Source organism: Euprymna scolopes, chromosome 6 (genome assembly GCF_053919585.1).
Source record: "Euprymna scolopes isolate OS-2025 chromosome 6, ASM5391958v1, whole genome shotgun sequence".
NCBI classification, from domain to species: Eukaryota; Metazoa; Mollusca; class Cephalopoda; order Sepiida; family Sepiolidae; genus Euprymna; species Euprymna scolopes.
In genome coordinates this window covers 92,616,477-92,635,805 of record NC_136487.1, presented here as the reverse complement: position 1 = coordinate 92,635,805, position 19,329 = coordinate 92,616,477, and the positions used below count along the sequence as shown (strand labels likewise).

At 32.4% G+C, this 19,329-nt stretch overlaps 1 protein-coding gene across 2 annotated transcripts in view; it reads right to left on the bottom strand.

Moving 5' to 3' along the window:
- Positions 1 to 1,925: 1,925 nt before the first annotated feature.
- LOC145277792 (dynamin-1-like protein) overlaps positions 1,926 to 19,329 on the bottom strand; it is a 103,510-nt gene continuing 86,106 nt past the window's right edge. For both annotated transcript variants that reach the window (XM_080129608.1, XM_080129609.1), the window contains 3 exons: positions 13,554 to 13,614; positions 9,531 to 9,742; positions 1,926 to 3,920 (listed from right to left, as the gene is read on the bottom strand). In XM_080129608.1, the coding sequence (XP_079985734.1) occupies positions 3,864 to 3,920; positions 9,531 to 9,742; positions 13,554 to 13,614 (330 nt within the window). In that variant the 3' untranslated portion in view covers positions 1,926 to 3,863. The remainder of the gene's footprint in view (positions 3,921 to 9,530; positions 9,743 to 13,553; positions 13,615 to 19,329) is intronic.

The following is a 19,329-nucleotide window of genomic DNA, read 5'->3' as shown; positions in this document are numbered from 1 at the left end:
TAAAATTCATAAAAGTACACTTTGAAGATAAATAAATTTCAAAGTGAATTTTGTACCTCTATTTTTAAAGCCTATAGTAAAAACATTTTGTTTAACAATTTTCATGCCTTGGATGAAATGCTTTTCTAACTTGTATATATATTTGTATGTAGAATTCACTCTTTAAAATAAGTAGCCAATCATTATGAATTTTGAAATACAGCTGATAAGTATCAGGTTGATAAGTTCTTGCGGTTTTTAACTTAAATTCGGACGAATATATCTCGGCGCAAACAAAAATTTATCGATCAAAATAAGTGCCATCAGAAACAGCACAAAACAAGTGTCTTGGCAATGAAGTCGTTGAAGACTTTTTTGATATTGCTTAGGTTTTTGAAGCATTTCTCACACAAAAAATTGTCAAGATGCTTGAAAAAGTGGTAGTCAGTAGGTAAGAGGCCTGGAGAGTATGGCAGATGAGACAGAGTTTCGTAGTCCAATTCACTCAACTTCTGCAAGGTCAGGTTAGCAATGTGCGATCAAGCATAGATATGGAGGAGATTTGGGCCGTTTCTGTTTACTAATGCTGGGTGTTGTTGTTGAAGTTATTGATGCATTTCGTCCATTTGTTGACAGTACTTCACCACCGTAATGGTTTCACCTGCATTCAAAAATCTATACTGGATGAGACCAGTCACAGAGCACCAACCAGTCATGCTGACTGGTGATCTTCTTTTAATGCAACTCTGGCTTTGGGAAGTGTCATGGAGCTTTGTTGGTGTCGGTTGTCATAAAGAACCCACTTTTCACCGCAAGTCACAACCTGATTGAGAAATGGGTCATTCTTGTTGCATAAAAGAAGAGATGACATTTCATAACAGTGTTTCTTTTGGTTGTCGTTCAATTCGTGAGGCACCCATTTATCAAATTATTTTGTCTTTCCAATCTCTCTCAAGTGGTTGGAAATCATTGTATACATGATAACGTCTAGTTATCAAGCAAGTTGCCAAACAGTTGTGCATGGATTGGCTTCAACTAAAGCTCTTAATTAATCGTTGCAACATTGACCACTATGCTCATCTTCAAGACTTATCACCACCAGAAAATTTCTTGAACCACCATTATACTGTGCGTTCAGTAGTGGTTCCTGAACCAAATGCTTCATTGATATCACAATCTGTTTCGGAAGCTGTTCGGCCTAGCTAGAATTGAATTAAGAAAATTGTGCAAATTTGCTTTTTTTCCATCTTGTATTAACGTTCTGAAAAGAATACATAATCGTTTTAAAACGATTTTAATTTAAATGATTAGATAGAGTGAAAAATGCTCTCCAAAATGATATGTAAAGTAAAGGTATTATAACGAAAACATATTTGAATATACATCATTTGAAATCAAAATTAAAAATTTTGAAAGAACTTTCTTCTCAACCTAAGGTGTTGCACTGCAAGTTATATTTAGTTTTATGCAAAGTGGGGAAGAGCACTCTTTAGCCTTAGGCAAACAACTAGAGAGGGTGTCTTGATAAAGCACTGGTCTGCATCACACCAGGAAGGGCATCCAGCCTATAAAAAATCTTGCTTCAACTAAGGAATTGATTTCCGAAGAAAATCTGTTGCATTTCAGGTTATGTAGTTTGAGTAATGACCTGGTTTGGAAATCAATTTCTAAAAGCCATCCAACACATGCTAACATGTAAAAAGGATGTTAAACAGAATACAATGATGATGGTATTGAGGTTCATGTAAAGTAGGTTTTATGGCTGCCACGTGTAACTTCTAAAATTTTTATTGAACAATTTCAATAAAAATTTTATTCATACAGCAAGAAATTCATTAGTTGGATTAAAATAGGTCAGTAGTAACATCCATTTTATACAAAATATTAAATAAAAAAGTAAAATTAAATTTAATTTTCAATCTTTTCACTCAGAAAGGACAACGCAGTCAAGGTTTATAAATAAACAGTTTTATTAACAATTTTAAAAGACAGCACATTATTTTTTTCTCTAACAATCAATCATAAATCCAGCTTTTCCCAGAATTCCACATTGGAAGAGTAAGGAGAGGAACCCTGAGCTTTCTATAAAGTAGAAGAACTTGGCTGGTTGGATCCAGTCTGAAGCACACACAACGTAGAAATTTAAACAAAAAAAATACCTACTTGAGAGAGAAATGTCAAATGATAGCATTTTAAAGTAACAATATTAGAAAATGAGAAAACTCACTATTAAAAAAGGTAGAAGACAAAGGAGTATGCCCCTCCTTTATTTAAGCCTAAAATCAAGATGACGGTAATACAAACTGTAGTCTATCCCCCACTACCTCTTTCTCTCTCATATAAGGCAGTCTGCAACTGAACCCAAGAAGTCCTGAAATCAGTAACCGGGCATAACTAATGGACAAGACAAGATGAATGAGAAAGATATCATCTCAACTTTATCCAACATAGTAAAGACAGAAGGCTTATGGGCCTCGATTTAGAGAAAGTCAACATTTAAACAAAATAAATCAAATCTATTTTCTTCATTAAATTTCAATTTTTAAATAAATAGATTTTTTGTTTGTTTTTGATTTTCTCATAAAAATTGTTAGCAGTTCATCCAGTAGTGGTATTTAGTTGATGATTTTATTTTATTTTTTACTGGATGCTTAAAAAAGTATTGTCTTCCTTACAAAAAAAAATGCAATTACAAATAGATGACATTAAATAATAAAAGTAAAAATAATTATTTTAAATAAACTCTCACAAACTCACTGGCAGTGGTTTTTACAGTTGGTTAGGTAAACTGCCTGCTTACCATATCTTCAATTATATTCATTACAGAAAATCTAAATTCATTCTTTATTTCAAATTATTGTTTCAAACACTCCTTCATACGAAGAGAATGCAAGAACACACCCACGTAATACCAGTTTATTATTTTAAGTTACAAAGATGAAAATAATTGAAGAAAGAAACCTCAATCGACTATTTCCCCCCCCCTTTCCCCCTCTTTTTTATAAAGAAAAAAGAAGATGAACAGATTGAATTTTGATCCCTTTGATCAACAGGCAACAAATGTGGAATGCAATCATAAAATAGCAGCCTCTTTTTTTATCCCATGTAAATTTTTTTTTTCTCTTCTGTCATAATTCCCAGTACTCATATCCCTCACTATTTCCCTCCACTGAAGTCAGTGGTAAGGGGGGGGGCATACATAGCCAATAGAAGAACACAATTCAAACAAGACTCATTACATGCCTGTTGATTAAAGAATTAGGAGTTGACAAAATAGAGTTGTGTGTGCATGTGTGTTTATGCGTAATTTTTTGCATATAAAAAAGAACTGAAATAATGAAAAACGAAGCTACTCTAAAAATTTTAAGTCACTTTTTTTGTCTCTGAAATTAATAGAAATCTGTTCAATAAGATTTTTCTTACGAGTCAGTTCAGATTGAACAGAAAAGGATTTAAGCACTTATAAAATGAGATCAGAAACAAAGATCAGTTGAAGTCTCAGTTATCAGAACAAGCTAGAAAGTTGTTAACTAATTAAAAAAGAGAAAGAAAGGGGGGGACATTATCGACAGGGGCAGGCTGGAAATGAGATTTTTTTCTGTTGATGCTGTTGCAACAAGAGATGTTATATCAATCAAGGGAATTTACCCTAGAGCCGAAGAATTGAACCCTGGGGTAAAACACTGGTTCCACTTAATCTGTTTTATGTTGGAAAATCAGGAGGCGAAAAGTTGAGAAAAAAAAATCTCCTGACAGCAACACTATATTGAAGATGGTACTTTTTATGAGCAAAGGCAGCAGCCATGTTGAAATGCCAATGCCTCCGTCCCTGCTAAAATGTTCAGAAAAGGAGCAATAAAGCTGCCCAAAATAGCAACAACTCATCACCATAAATGGATTTCTCGTATTTCACCTATGATATGACTGGCACGTTGTAGAGCCTGAAAAGACAAAAGATTTTGTAATAATATACAATTACAATTTCATGTTCAATTGTATGTCATGCAATGCAAAAATAGTCATTTTTGTTTTATTTTTATCTGATATTGCTGTTGTATTAAATATGAAACTAACTAAAATATACTTTCTTGGTCAGATTAAAACTAAGATTAAAGTGTAGTATCTGTTCTGTCAAAAAAGTGTACAATAATATGATGAGGGTTTGCATTCATGCCAGACGTTCATAGAATGGAATTATGTAGCATTTCCAGCCTGTCAACCGTTATCATGCGACATTGATGATTAATTTACTTAACTCACAATTTCTTGCTCATTTCTGGGCCAATTTTTTTTTTATATATATATATATGTGGCTGGAAAGAAAATAATCTTTACAAATATTTAATTTGCATGTGTTTTTATTTATTGAATTATTTTTTTTAGTGAGTTAAAACAGTATTTACTTTGACCAGCCTAAAATTAGAAATATTCTTTTTGCAAACTCAACTTTACACATTAGTTTGTTTTTCAAAGTTAAAATAGGCAATCCTTATTATTCTTAGTATTGTACACCCAATCAGAACACACCTTAAACTACAACCAGAAACTTGTATATTTATTCTCAAACAAGTTGAAGAGGAAATACAACCAAGTAAGCTTAAGAGAAGTTCCTTAAAAAATTATATGCACACAAAACAAGTTCGACTACTTATTAATAGGAGATAATTTTCAGAATTATTTTGATATATACGAAATTTTAATAATGCTTGAATGCTCTCAAAGTTTTTGAAAGAATGAATATATAATACCTCTCCACCTATCTGTCGCTGGCTTGCCTTTAGAACTCAGTAAAAATATTATGTCTGTCATTTGATGTTATGACCCTCCACCCACCTCCAGCCAGTATAACTTTTAATTTAAAAAATAATATATCTTTAAATGAATATTCAACATAGTAAAAAATCAAGAGGTTGATAACGATAAACTTTGATATATATTGAAATACAGATGTTATGAAAAACTAGTTTTAAAAAAAAAGATAAAACGATTTACATTTGACTCTTACTCCCATGATAGAATGGAGAGAGAAGTACATTTACTTGTGTGATGGGAAGAAAATATATCTTATGATATATTTTAGCATACATAAATTTAAAAACACATTGATCTTTATTATAGAGCTGAAGATTATTATCTTTGTTATTATTTTGTCATCTAATTTACATACACATTACATACCGACACATAGATGTAAATTAGATGAATATGCTAAAAAAAAAAAAAAAGTCACTCTTTCTTTAAATGTTATCAGAGATATTAAGTAATTTTAGAGACTGGTTGAATCAACAGAGAGAAATACAGAACAAGGTGAGAGAGATAGGTTATTTGTTCAATCAATTATAAATTATGGCAAGGTTGTGTTTTAATAGGTGACATTCTTTTATTACTTCAGCATCTATTATGTCATCTAGAATCTCTTTTTGATATCTTCAAACTGTTTTATTGGATGATGTCATTTGCATGGTTTCTTCCAACTTTGTTGAGGGAGAATGGGACATTTCAACATGGCCGATTCAGCAGAAGGACAAATCAGCATCGACCACACTGATTTTATAACTTTTAAAAAAAAATTAAGAAAAATTTATTACTGTTTTTAAGAAAAATCATGTTTTTACAAAACTCTTTTTGGTTAATTATTTTCTAATTAATTTTTTAAGGATTAAAACTTAAATATTTTGAATTTCTTTTTTTTAAATTAAGAAAAACAATATGAAAATATAATCTCATTGGCAACTGAGTGCTGTTGTCTGCTTTTGTGTTGTGTTTTAAATGAACATGGTTCGAAGTTTTTCTTTGAAATTTTTTTTAATATTTTATTCAAGAAAAAAAAAAGCATTTTTTAAATAAAATGTCAATAAATTAATCCAAATATTTTTAGAAAATATTACATTTGAGTCTTTTCTATTTTTACTTGAAAAAACTTAGCAAAAACATTTTGAAAATTGCCGTATTTAAATTTAATTTTTCTTTTTTAAATTTTTTTTTTTTACTTCAGACAATTTTTTTCTTTCAATAATTTTTATATCGATTTTATTCAAAAAGAAAAATTCTCGCTTACTGAATTAATTTTAAAAATATAAAGAAAACTTTGACTATAACAATAAAGCACTAATTTGATAAAATGTGTTTGTGAAAAAAGAAATCAAACATGGAAAGAAATAATCAGAATAACAAGATTTACCGGTTTTATTCAAATCAAAGAACATCTTCATAAAAATTGAAGATTTTAAATTTATTGAATTCATTCAATAAATTTTTAAGTCTTCACTTTTTCTGAAGATGTTCATTGATCCAAACAAAACTGGTAAATCTCATTTTGTTTTTTATTTCTTCCAGTGTTTAATTTTTTTTTGTCTTTTTCATACATCTTATTTCCATAAAATTTTATGATATATTAAGTATTTTATCCTTACACACACACAAACTTCAAATGTATCACATGTTTATCCATTACTCAATGTCTTAATAACAAAACTGCTGATATTTAGTGCAGAACATAAAATTTTACAAGTGATTGCCAAATTGTTCCAAAAATAGTGAATAAATTTATGAATTTTTGCTGTGAATTTGTTCATGATTTCAATTATTTTCCCCATATAATGATATAAACTTTAATTCCCAAATTTTTTTAGCTTTAAATTCTTTTAACTTTTGAATCTTTCAGGATATTTGAGTAATTCAAGCAGTTTTAAACTCCATTCACTGAGCTCTTTATAATTACTGTGATTAAATAACAATAATCCAAAATTAAAACAATCACCTAGGAATGCTAAATTATGTCACAAACTCCTACAAGGGTTTTGGAAAGACACTTCCATAGTTAGATGCATTATGAAACTACATTAACCAGAGTACTTAGCTAAGTATGTTTCAGTTTGAACAAAAGTGGTAGAATAATATTGTGGGGTTTGTGTTCACATCAGATGTTCATAGCATGAAAATATTTTTAAGCACAGTAGTAATATACAATAGATGAAAAATACAATTTTGAAATTTCTATGGGCTCCACTAGCTGTTATTATACAATGATACGAATGTATCATTGTATAATAACATATAATGTGGTATGTGCATGTATACATCGCTGTATACATTTAGCTATATGTATGTGCTTATCTATTTTATAAACTAATTTTTATTCATTGTTAAATAAGCTCAAGGACTATTTACTCATTAATTTGAAAAGTTTTAAAAAATATGACTTGGATGTCATCTGCTAGAATCGAAACTAAAATATTTAGCGTTCCAGCATTATTTGTTATAATCTGAGCTAATGACAGATGGATATCAAAACTTTAAAAAAAATTAACCAACTTTAGCATATACTTATGCCTGCCAAGTTTCAATTTTTAAATTTTTACCTCTTGGCACGTATTTTTGCCAGCTAAAAAACAAATCGAATTTGTTCCATGGGTTTGAATGTTTACTGTCTCAGCAGACAACAGTTACTAAACTGGAAGAAAATATTTATTTTATTTGTACAAAAATTTTACATCTTTAAAAAAGTTTGTAGATGTCACCATGAATCTAGTGATATAATATTTTACTGTCAACTCCTTATTTAACAGGAGGAAACAATGTTGAGAGGATCCTTGAACCACTCTGGATCTTTAGAGGATATGACGTTTTTAAGGAGAGTTTTCTAGTGATAGTACTAAACCATAATGCTACAACCCTACAAACAAAATAGCTATATATATATATATATATATATATATATATATAAAAGTTTTCAAAAACTTTTCTTACAAAAAAAATGTTTTCATTAAAAAAATATATATATTCATTCATGAAACTTACAGTAGGTTGATATTATCTTTATTGTATTTCTATTTTTCTTCATGGTAATTTACCATAAAATAATTGCTGGATTTTTTTTTTTTTCTAGCATTTTAAAATTTGATCAGCACTCAGCATATTCCAGTGGTTTACATAAGCTGCCAGGATATGCCAGGGTGACATCATGGAAATAGGAGTCGGTAAATGCAAAAGTACCATATATATAATTATTTACTATAATAATTAAATACCTACAGACACTAGTGTTTCATCCTTTCGGGAATCTTCAGTGCAAGGTGCCATGATTAACGCCAGACTCAAACCCCGGCAACAGAAGTCATATCTGGCTTCATTAGCAAGGACCCGAACCATTCGGCTACCATCAACCACGAGAGATACAAACCTTTAAACATTTATTCTTATTAAATGCTTTTAACGTGTATATATATATATATATATATATATATATATACACACACACACACACACACAGATATATATTTGTTTGCATGTTTATTTTAAGGTTTTACATGGGGTTTAGTTAGCACACCAATTAATGGTAGCAATGGAAAATATTGTAATACGACTATAATTATATTTACACACCAGTTCTTGTTAAATCACTTAAGTTAGACAATGTTGAATCTGTTCAGTACTAGATGGGTGACTATTTAGGAATACCAGGTGTTGCATGTGGGAGAATGATGGCACATTCACGAACACTAACTTTTTTGAGGGATTGCAAACTGACAACAGTAAATAGATGTTATCCTCTATAGAACATCTACTTTTCTATATGAATATGGCTGTAGAAAAACAGAATGCAGCTTTAGGATGTTACACTATTACAGCAGCATAATGTGGTATGTGCATGTATACATCGCTGTATAAATTTAGGTAAATGTATGTGTTTATCTATTTTATGTACAAAATACACTTGTAAACTAATTGACCGATATCCATTATGAACTTTGGAACAAAACTGCTAGGTGTACGTATAAGCTATATTTAGTTTAGTTTATGCAATGGTGGTACAAAAGGGTGTGAAATTTCAATTTCATTGGAGTATTTTAAATAGGATCTTAGGAAGTATAATATGGATACAACCTCCCATTTGAAAGTTCAAATATTTCAGATTTACATAGTAAGGTCTCCTGAATTTCAGTTTCTTCTTAAGAACCGTTAAATTTTAGCCATTTTCTCAAATCAAAATCATGTAATGGATTTTTAAAAAAATTAGAAATATTTTAGATATAAGTTTTAGTAGCAATATATGTTGTTTTAATTCTCATAAGGCATAAAAGTGGGGCAATTAATTTTATTTGTTCTGAAATGTGTACTATTTATATATATATATATATATATATATATATATACAGGGTGACCAAACAAAAACAAAAGCTAAATGGAGACCATCTAGAACATATGCTGTAGAACGGAGAAAAAAAGGCCAAAGACCCTAGTGTTTTGATGTGATGTTTTGAATATAATAAACTAGTTATGACCAAAGTTTCATTTCATTCGGACAAAATACTAAGAAACGGGGCCTAATTAGAGTTGGGGCCCGTTTTTTGGGGGTCACCATATATATATATATATATATATATATATACACACACACACACATACGCGTGTGTGCATGTATGTATTTAGTTTAATATAAAGGAGATATTCCCATATGTGACAGGCAATCATTTTACTTCCATCATAAATAGGGATTGTTTCATTTTCATAATCCAACAGTTAATTTCTGTAGAGAGAAGGCAACTGACCTGCAGCATTTCATGTCCTTCCTTTCTTCGAGCTGCAATGTGTTCAGATTCATCCAGTAACGAGCAGATCTCCTCTTTTTTGTAAAGTCGACTGACCAATTCACTTTGCAGATTGTCCTTAACATAATTCACCAGAAAATGCATGATAGCTTTTGGTACACTATCCTGAATGCCTTTACGTACAATCAGAAAGTAAGCTTTGATTAAACGCTCTGGAAAAAAAGAAACAAAAGAGAACAGAGAATATAAGCTGAAATCGAGATGAATCTCCTGATGTTGATCAGCACAAAACAACTAAAACAACTTGGATGATTTGTTAGTGGTAAATAGTAAAAAAAATGTTTAATTACAATTTTGATAAAAAAGAAAGTCAAAATTATTAGGTTGGTGCAAAAATAATGTCATTTCTTGACATTATATATATATATATATATATATATATATATATACATATAACATTATTTTTGCACCAACCTAATAAAAAGACAAAGTCTTCATTGGGGGGAGGGGGATACAGGAAGTTGTTCTTTGATGGAACAAAAGTCTTCTCTATCCCCATCACAAATCATTTGAAATACTTCAGAGATTAAAAGAAGGAAAAGAATGGCCAGATAAGACAAAGAAAGAGGAAGAGGCTGTCATTCATAAATATCCAAAGGCTTAAAACTAATCCTGATGATGTAGAATCCTTTATCTTTGTAAACTCCCACTAAGTTAGAATCATTAATCTAACTTATTTAACCAATTTATCAATCTAGTGAGAGTTCACCATCTTGAAAATGCTAAACTTCTTTCTGACTTCTGACTAGATTTAAGCAACCAAATTCTACTGTGGTATCCCAAGTCTTTTCTGAACGCATGTACCATATATTGGATAAGGCAGATAGCATTTGATATATCCAAAGCCTTCTACATGGCCTGGCATAAAGGTGTTTTGAGAAAAATTAATTTATAAAGTATTATTGAATACATGTTAACTATGGTCAGAGCCTTCTTAGCTGAAAGATCCAGGATGTCCTCTATTGCCGTATATCCAAAGATCACATTAATGCTAGTGTGCCAGATGTGCAATACTCTGAACTTTATTATTCCTGATTTTCAGAAATGACCTTCCTGATTCAATCGCATCCGAGTGCAATATATTTTGTGATAACTCCATGCTCTATTCTCAATATGCAGACAAACTAATGATTACTATATTGTCCAATTTCTACTGTACACTCTTTAACCCTTATCCTTGAGTGGCCTCTTGGCCTTGATAATGTGGTGATGCCTATGTAAAAAAAAAAAAAAAAAAATCAAACACACACATCAAAAGCAATGACTAAATCCAGACCGTAGTAAAGTGGGGCCAAAAATAGATGGTTACATTTAATTCTACCAAGGCAAAGCTCCTTTCTTTGACAATTATGGAAACCTTTTCAATCACTGATTGCCAAAGATGATGACACTTCAAACTCTTTGGTCACAGCTAACAAACTAGAATACATAAATAGGCGATACTGCCAACTTTCATACAAAAAAAGCAGGTTGTCTAGTAAACACACGTGGTCCAGCGTACAATTCACTAGACTAACTTTTGTACAGAGTACAAAAAAGAATTTCTAACCTAATAAGTCCTACAATATCTACCAAGCTTAAGTCCCATTACCACGATATTGCATCTCTGTGCTTGTTTTACAAGTATTTCCATGGAATGTGTTCCAATGAATTTACTGAACTTGTACCCTTTCAACTTTCAAATCCACGACAAACAGAAAAGTTCCATCTCTTCATTGTAGAAGTCCCATGATGCTGGGAAACTTTCTCCTCTAATAACATCTTTCCTTTAACCACTTATCTTTGGAATTCCCTCCCTGCTCCCTCAACTGTACTAATATGCAGAAATTTAAATGTAATGTGAACACAAATAAATCTGGTCACTAATTCCATTTCAGTGGCTTTGTTTGAAGTGAATAAAAAAAATAGGAAAAAGGAAGAAATAAAACAAAAAATAAAATCCAGTCAAATAGCAACAAAAACTAAGAGGTAGGGCATAAATCTGCTTTTTCTCATTAAAAAAAGAATAATTCATAATCTCAAAAATGTATAAATAATAATTAATTTCATCAAGATTCATAAAAGATGGTTTCAAAATAGTTTATATTTTTAAACCTGATTTGAACCCGGTACACCACTCACTCCCTGATTTTCCTCTGCGAACAGACGCCACACTAGACGATTTGAAAATCACCCCTTCTCAGGTACATGCTATTATAAAAAACCTAGACACCTCAAAAGCATGTGGACCAGATCTCATCCCGGCTGTGCTATTAAAAAAATGCTCTGCCGAGGTTGCTCCAGTTCTCTCCAAACTTTACAATAAATGTCTTAACGAATCTTGCTTTCCCGACTGCTGGAAAACCGCTTCTGTGGTACCAGTCTTCAAGAATTCTGGTGAAAGAACTGACCCACTAAATTATCGCTCCCATTAGCCTCCTCCTGCTTTTCACAAAAATATTTGAGTCCTTAGTTAACTAAGCCCTAGTCCAGCACCTAACAGCTGCTAAACTCCTGACTGACAAACAATATGGATTCAGGCAAGCCCATTCAACAGCAGATATCTTAACTGTAGTTTCTGAACGTATATACCGTTCATTGGACAAAACAGGGGAGGGTAGAGCGGTAGCCCTTGATATATCTAAGGCTTTTGACAGGGTATGGCACAATGGTCTTCTAAGGAAAATTAGATCATATGGAATGACTGGAAGAATTCATAATGTAATTAAATCCTTCTTAAGTAAGAGAAAAATCCAAGTTGTCCCCGACGGTCGTACATCTAAACAATATGACATAAATGCGGGAGTACCTCAGGGGTCTATCCTTGGACCTCTATTATTCTTGATATTTATAAATGACCTCCCTGATAAAATTGTTTCGGAGATGGGTATATTTGCCGATGACACCACTCTCTATAGCAGATATGAGGGGAAAACAAATGAACACATATCCAAGGAAATGACAGAAACACTAGAGGATGACCTCCAATCTGTAGTGGAATGGGGACAAAAATGGATGGTCACATTCAATGCTGCTAAGACTAAGCTTGTTTCCTTCAATAACTACAAGAAACCTTCTCTACCACCAATAGCAATGGCCAAGAACACGTTGCCTGAAAGTACTTCTTTTAAACTCCTTGGCTTAACGTTTACAGGGAATATGAACTGGAATAGATACGTTGAGAGCATTGCCAAGGCTGTTGCAAGGAAGGTTGGCTCACTCTACCGTGCTAGAAAACTACTTACGCCTGACAGTATCCTGTACCTCTATAAAGCCACCATTCGCCCATGTATGGAGTACTGTTGTCACACTTGGGCTGGTGCATCTGCTGCTTGTCTCTCGCTCCTGGACAGGGTTCAAAAGAGAGTCGCCAACCTGATAGGTCCTGAACTGTCATCTAGTCTTCAGCCTCTGTCCCATCGACGAGATGTTGCATCCCTCTGCCTGTTCTACAAATACTTTAATGGTGAATGCTCTGACGAACTGCAAACACTTGTACCTCCCCGACGTAACTACCCCCCGACAAACCCGACAAGCTACTAAGTCTCATCCCTTTACAGTAGAGATCCCTAGGTGCAAGAAAACCTCTTACTCCAATAGTTTCTTCCCCAGAACTGCGGGTCTTTGGAACTCCCTTCCGAGATTCTACTTTCCCAACTACTGATATGCAGAAGTTCAAGTGTAATGTGAACAAACATCTTTCTACTCATCTCCCTTCATAATGACCCTACTAATTAAGTCCCTGATAGTAGCCCCCTGCTTCAAAGTGGCACTGTGCCTTATTTGGGGTGAAAATTGAATTTTAAAAAAAAAAAAAAGGTTCAGAATATTTTTTCTAAGGAGAAAATTACAAAGTTGTACTAAATAATAAATTGATATGATCAGTTTCAAAAGAATCTTACAAGAGACAACTGAGGGATTAATTTCCTGAAATTGACTAAAGAGAAAGTGAAAGAAAAAGGTGGGAGAGGTGTTGTTTTATACCTATAACATTACAATCTCTTTGTTCACGGGCTGATAACTTCCTCATTGGGGTTTGAATTGGCTGCAAAGAGAAAACAAATGGATTCAAAGAGCGAATGTTAAAAGTATTCTACTTTACTTGAATAAAACATATATATAAAAAAAAAGTTTGACAAATGTAGTTGGCAATCCAGAAAGAATTAGATGAGGATAGCTTCAAGTTAAAACTTATTTTCTCCAGGCGGAATATTACTTTGCATCTAAACAAACAAGAGTTAATCTGTTTTGGAATGGTTGAGATGAGGATTGATGATTTTTATTTGGATTGGACAAGATCTCATCATTTGCACAATTTCTTAGCTATTTGTAACATCTGGCCTTCTGTTATGCGCACATTGTCGAATTTAAAAATATTTGTGCCTAACTCTGGAACCTATACAAAATTTTGAACAAAACACTTTATAAAGAGTTCAGTTTAAAATTTAAAGTTGTAGTTGTCATCAGCCAAACATTGTGGAACCCGTAATCATATTAATCCTAATAATCCGAATACAATGTGTTAATGTAGTCTTTTAAACATGAAAGGAAATCATAAAAATATGAAAGAGTTTGAGACAAAATTAATGCTGGTAATTTATTTCTAACTTTTAAGTGAATGATAAAAAAAACTGTTGTTATTATTATTATCTAAAAATGAAAAAAATTGTAATAAACAGCAAAATATACCATACAAGGAGCATTCCAAAAGTAATGCCATCTTTTTATTTCATCTGAATGGATCAGAAGGAATTGCAAATAGCATTACTATGATGACTAAAATTATGCATTCATGAGCTGAAAATTTCATCTCTCTATTACAGATATTGATGGAGTGAGACTCTTGAGAAAGTAACCGGTCATGAATGTGCACCAGAAACAGAGATGCGTTATCAAATTCTTGACAAAAGTGTATTGAGAATGGTGGTGACTATGTAGAAAAATAAATTCTGGAGCACAAAAAGGTAGCTTGTTTTAATGGTATTACTCCAGTTTTCATAGCTCTTTTAGTTTTAAGTTAAAAATTAGAGTATTTATTTTAAACTTATATAAATATATTAGATGCTTAAATATATCATAGCCATTTTTCTCAAATATTGTTTAGCAAGATCGGGCCTTTGGAGTAAATATTAATGGAAAGTTTTTATGAAAAAATAAGCAAAGAATCTCTTGAAAAAGTCTGTTATGATCAACATTTGACTATATAAATAGTCTTGCTGACTTTTCTTAAAATTAAATTCTAAAGTCCCTTACTATATATATAGATATTTTGTATATGCATGTTTAAAATTCAAAATAGTAATTAAACGTTAATAACATTGGTCATTATATTATCAGTTTTGCTAAATATTACATACAGTGTTGTTTAATAGCATTATCCTATCAAATACTATTCCAAGTTTTGTTTACAGAAATATCCGTTATAGTAAATATTCATAACATTTTTTAAAAATCAGTTTAACGTCTGTTTGACATGCTGGGATGTGTTCAGGAGCTTTTATGAATTGACTTACAAACTAAGCTATCTCTAATTAGTACAGACCAATGTCTCCTGTGTGTCATGAGTAAGTTGCTGGAATCCATATTAAATAGAGAAATAGTCAACCACCTCAGCAGAAATAACCTTCTTAGTGACACACAATATGGTTTCCGTTCTGCAAGATCTACTGCAGATGTGCTAACAGTTATATCTCATAGGATTAGTGAATCGCTTGACAAAGGCTTCCTTTCCAGGGCAATTGCTCTTGACATATCAAAGGCCTTCGACAAGGTATGGCATAAAGGCCTACTTCACAAAATCTCCAGCTATGGTATAAGTTGAAATATTCTCTCTATCATTAAATCATTTCTCTCTGATAGGCTCATAAGAGTAGTGATTGATGGACAAAAATCAGAGGCCTGCAGTATTAATGCTGGAGTCCCTGAAGGGTCCATTCTGGCCCCAACTCTCTTCCTGATCTCCATCAATGATCTCCCTAAACACATATTTAAATCATTCGTTGACATCTATGCTGATGGCAAGACCATCTACAGCAACACATCAAAGGCTGTAAATGACAAAGCTCTCTCTGATTCTCTCTCCTCTGATCTTGAACGAGTGGTTCAGTGGGGGAAGAGGTGGCTGGTTACTTTTAATGCATCTAAAACCAAACTCCTATCTTTACATCATCAACGCTCTGATCCCCATCTGGCATCAATTGAAATGGATGGCTCTCATCTAGGAGAAGCCCCATGTTTTGACAAGCTTCTGGTCTTGACCTTCACTCCTGATCTGAAATGGAACACGTACATCAAGTCTGTTGCCAAGGTTGCTGGAAAGATGGTGGGATCCTTCTACCGCTCCAGAAGATATCTCACTACTGATGCAATTCTCTATCTATATAAAAGCCAAGTACGTCCAAGGATGGAATACTGTTGCCATATCTGGGCAGGAGCTGCTAAAAACAGCGTATCCTGCCTTGACAGAGTACAAAATAGACTTTGTGGCTTAGTGGGGGATGCCCTTTTCTCTTCCCTGCAACCTCTCTCCCACAGAAGAGACATTGCAAGCCTATCTTTGTTTTATCATTATTTCCATGGCAGGTGCTCGTCTGAACTCCAATCTCTGGTCTCCCCTCACCAATCTTTTACAAAAAACACCCGTCTAGCTGAATCCACTGTCAAAAACTTTCCCCACTCTTTATCTATGCCTAAATCAAAATGTAGATTCCATGAACAAAGCTTCTTTCTTAGAACTACACGCCTGTGGAACTCTGTTACCGTCTGCCTGCTTCCCTCCTGACTACAACTTGGATGTCTTCAAGTTCAACGTAAACAAATTCCTGATGAACCGCCCCTTAAGTAGACACTCTAAATATCCACACTAACGTACTGTACTTACAATAACCCTTATCCCTGAGTGGCTTCCAGGCCTTGATAAGTGGTGACCAAAAAAACAAAAAAAAAGGTTTTATTTATTCTTCTCTCTCAAATCCATCCTTATAACTTTCATGTTTTCCTTGGTCTTCTATGCCTAATGTCTACTAATTCAAGAACTAATCCATTTTTCCAAGATAGTTATGCTATCGAAGTGTAAACCTGTTTTTAGCACCCAGATTACATATCCATCATATCATTCTCATATCACTCACTGGCCAAGTTTCATTTCCAGGTATTACATCGTACACACACATGCCTGATAGACTCTTTCATAAGTTGAAAACACTAACGCTCTGCTGGTTACTCATGGCAAAAGTTCCCCAAACTGATTCCATTTACTCCTAACTCTTGCAATCACAACAGTATCAGCTGTTTCCTGTGTTCTACTAGTACTACCAGGATTACAAATTTTCAGGATTTTTTAACCTCAATAGTCTTCACATTTACATCAGAGTTTTATTTGTCTATATTGTCTTCCGTTTTTGCATATAAACTGGCGATCATCTCTCAACCTAGGTGTTCCATTCTCTTGTTCATTACAACTTTCAAGTGACTTTTGCATTTATTTTATGATTGTTAACTTCGAATAAGGCACATTACAAAAGACTAATAATAAGAGTTATGTGTAAGTTTGTTATTTCTGATCATTAAAAAATATGAAATCATAGAATACATGTACAAATAATTCAGAATTGTAATTAAAAAAAAGCAGTAAAAATTAGTAATATATCAAATAAAAAACAATTCTAACTACAAAGATGATTCTATTTTTAAATAATCTTCATATAAATATGAAATTTGAAAATGGTCCTTCATTTATTCAAGAAAAAAGAAAAATTCAGAATTAGAGGAATGTATTCAACTCAAGGGTAGATGGGACTCTCTTAAGCTGTGGTAAGCACCCCATCTAGTGATGGCGTCACGATAAAAAATACCCTTGATAGCCCTGGCGAAGCATCAAGTATTCAGTTACCGACAAGATTTGAATTACACTACAAACTCATGTTATGCAGCACAATCACGTTGATATACCGGTTCTCGCCAAATCACCAAAGTTAAGTAACGTTGAGCCTGGCCAGTACCAGATGGGTGACCATTTGAGAAGGCTAGGCGCTGTATGTATCTTCTGGGAAGGTTGGGTGTGGGGCCAGCACCCTCACCCTGTAAAAAGAACTCCCCGCTACAAAAACATCTACAAAGTTGTAGATGGCCTATGCCCCTCCAGGGGTTCAGGGGCTATGGATGGATGCACAAACTCGTATAGTGAGTAGTTACAGCCGTGCTGAATGGATGGAGTCAACCTTGGAAGCCGCTTAGAAATTTATCCTCAACTAATATCTTACATATAAAGTGAAATTTTCCACTATTTCATTAATCGAAATACATTAATAAATAAAGGTTGCACAAAAAAAAGAATTTTTTTTTTTTTTTGCATTGATTTTGTTTATGTCAGATAAAAAAATTGTTTTCAATCATATTTACTGATTTTAAGATTTAGTCCTACTCAAAGGTTTCTCTTTGATTAAATTTTCAGTGAAAAGTGACAGTATTTTCACCCCTCGTATGGTATCTACTATGACTGTACGCATTGTCGTCATCACCACAAAAAATTAATAGAATAAACTTTTACTTTGTACCAATCTCACTATTGATCAGTGATCGGTTAATATGTTTACATTTGTTCGCTGCAGGACAATGACATCAGATTTGTTTTTCAATAATATTAGACTTTTTAACATATCCTGTGCACAGGTAATATTTACAAATCTAGTATAGTGTGTACTTGCATGCGAACCAACAACGTTCTTTGATATACATAAAACATTTTTTTATTTTAGAAATATTTTTTAAGAAATAGTGAATAAATATTGCATACTATTTTTCACTTTCATTTGTAATGCATGGATGCTTAGTTTTTGGTCTACTTACTGCCATGTTTGTTGTCTGTATATGGTGAAACAACTAACAATACAATAATATGTACAATTCCTTTACATAATATTCAATGGTAGTGAAAAAAACAGTTTCATATTCATTATAGAAGTTACTTGATTTGCAAACAAATGTCATAATTCTTACCAGACAGTTACCAGAGAAAATGGGTCTCACATGGTCGCTGCATCATGTGAGAAAGTAGCTGAGCACATAGGTCAGTTTCTATGCATGTACATTGATGCAAGAATGTTTGTTCCAAATTATAAAATAATAGAAACGTTCATTTTTTTTATTTATAAATTCATTAAATAATAGAAATGTTCATTTTTTATTTATAAATTTGATTTCTATTTATTTTTTTATTTCAATTTAATTTATATCTTTATTACGAAAATCCAGGGCAAATTTTTACACAAAATATTTTCTTACTTTAATTAAAGATTCATTTTAAAAATAATACATAAAAAAAATGAATTGATTTATAAATATATCCTTCTTAGAAAATAGTACCTTCCTTTGAGCATTCATGTATAAACATGTATTTACAATTCTCCTCTCTCCCCCTCAACATTTCAAGCAACAAAATCACTAAAGATTACAATCTAATTAGTTTATTACAGTTGTTTAGTTAAGTTTCATTAGGATTAAAAATATTTTATTTACGAAAACAGTAAACTGTGAAATCTTTACTCCAGAAAGTCATTTTATTAGAAGATTAATGGAAAGAAGATTGGGGTTGAGAGATTAAAAAAAAATAAATGCTTAGTAAAATCTCTGTTAATAAAACTATTGGAGAAAGATATGTGCGTGTTTATCGTCTATTCATAACTTTGATAAATAAGCATTAATTTTCTTTGTTTTTAATCAAATATTTATTAAAATCTAAAATAAAGGGAAAAGTAAAATG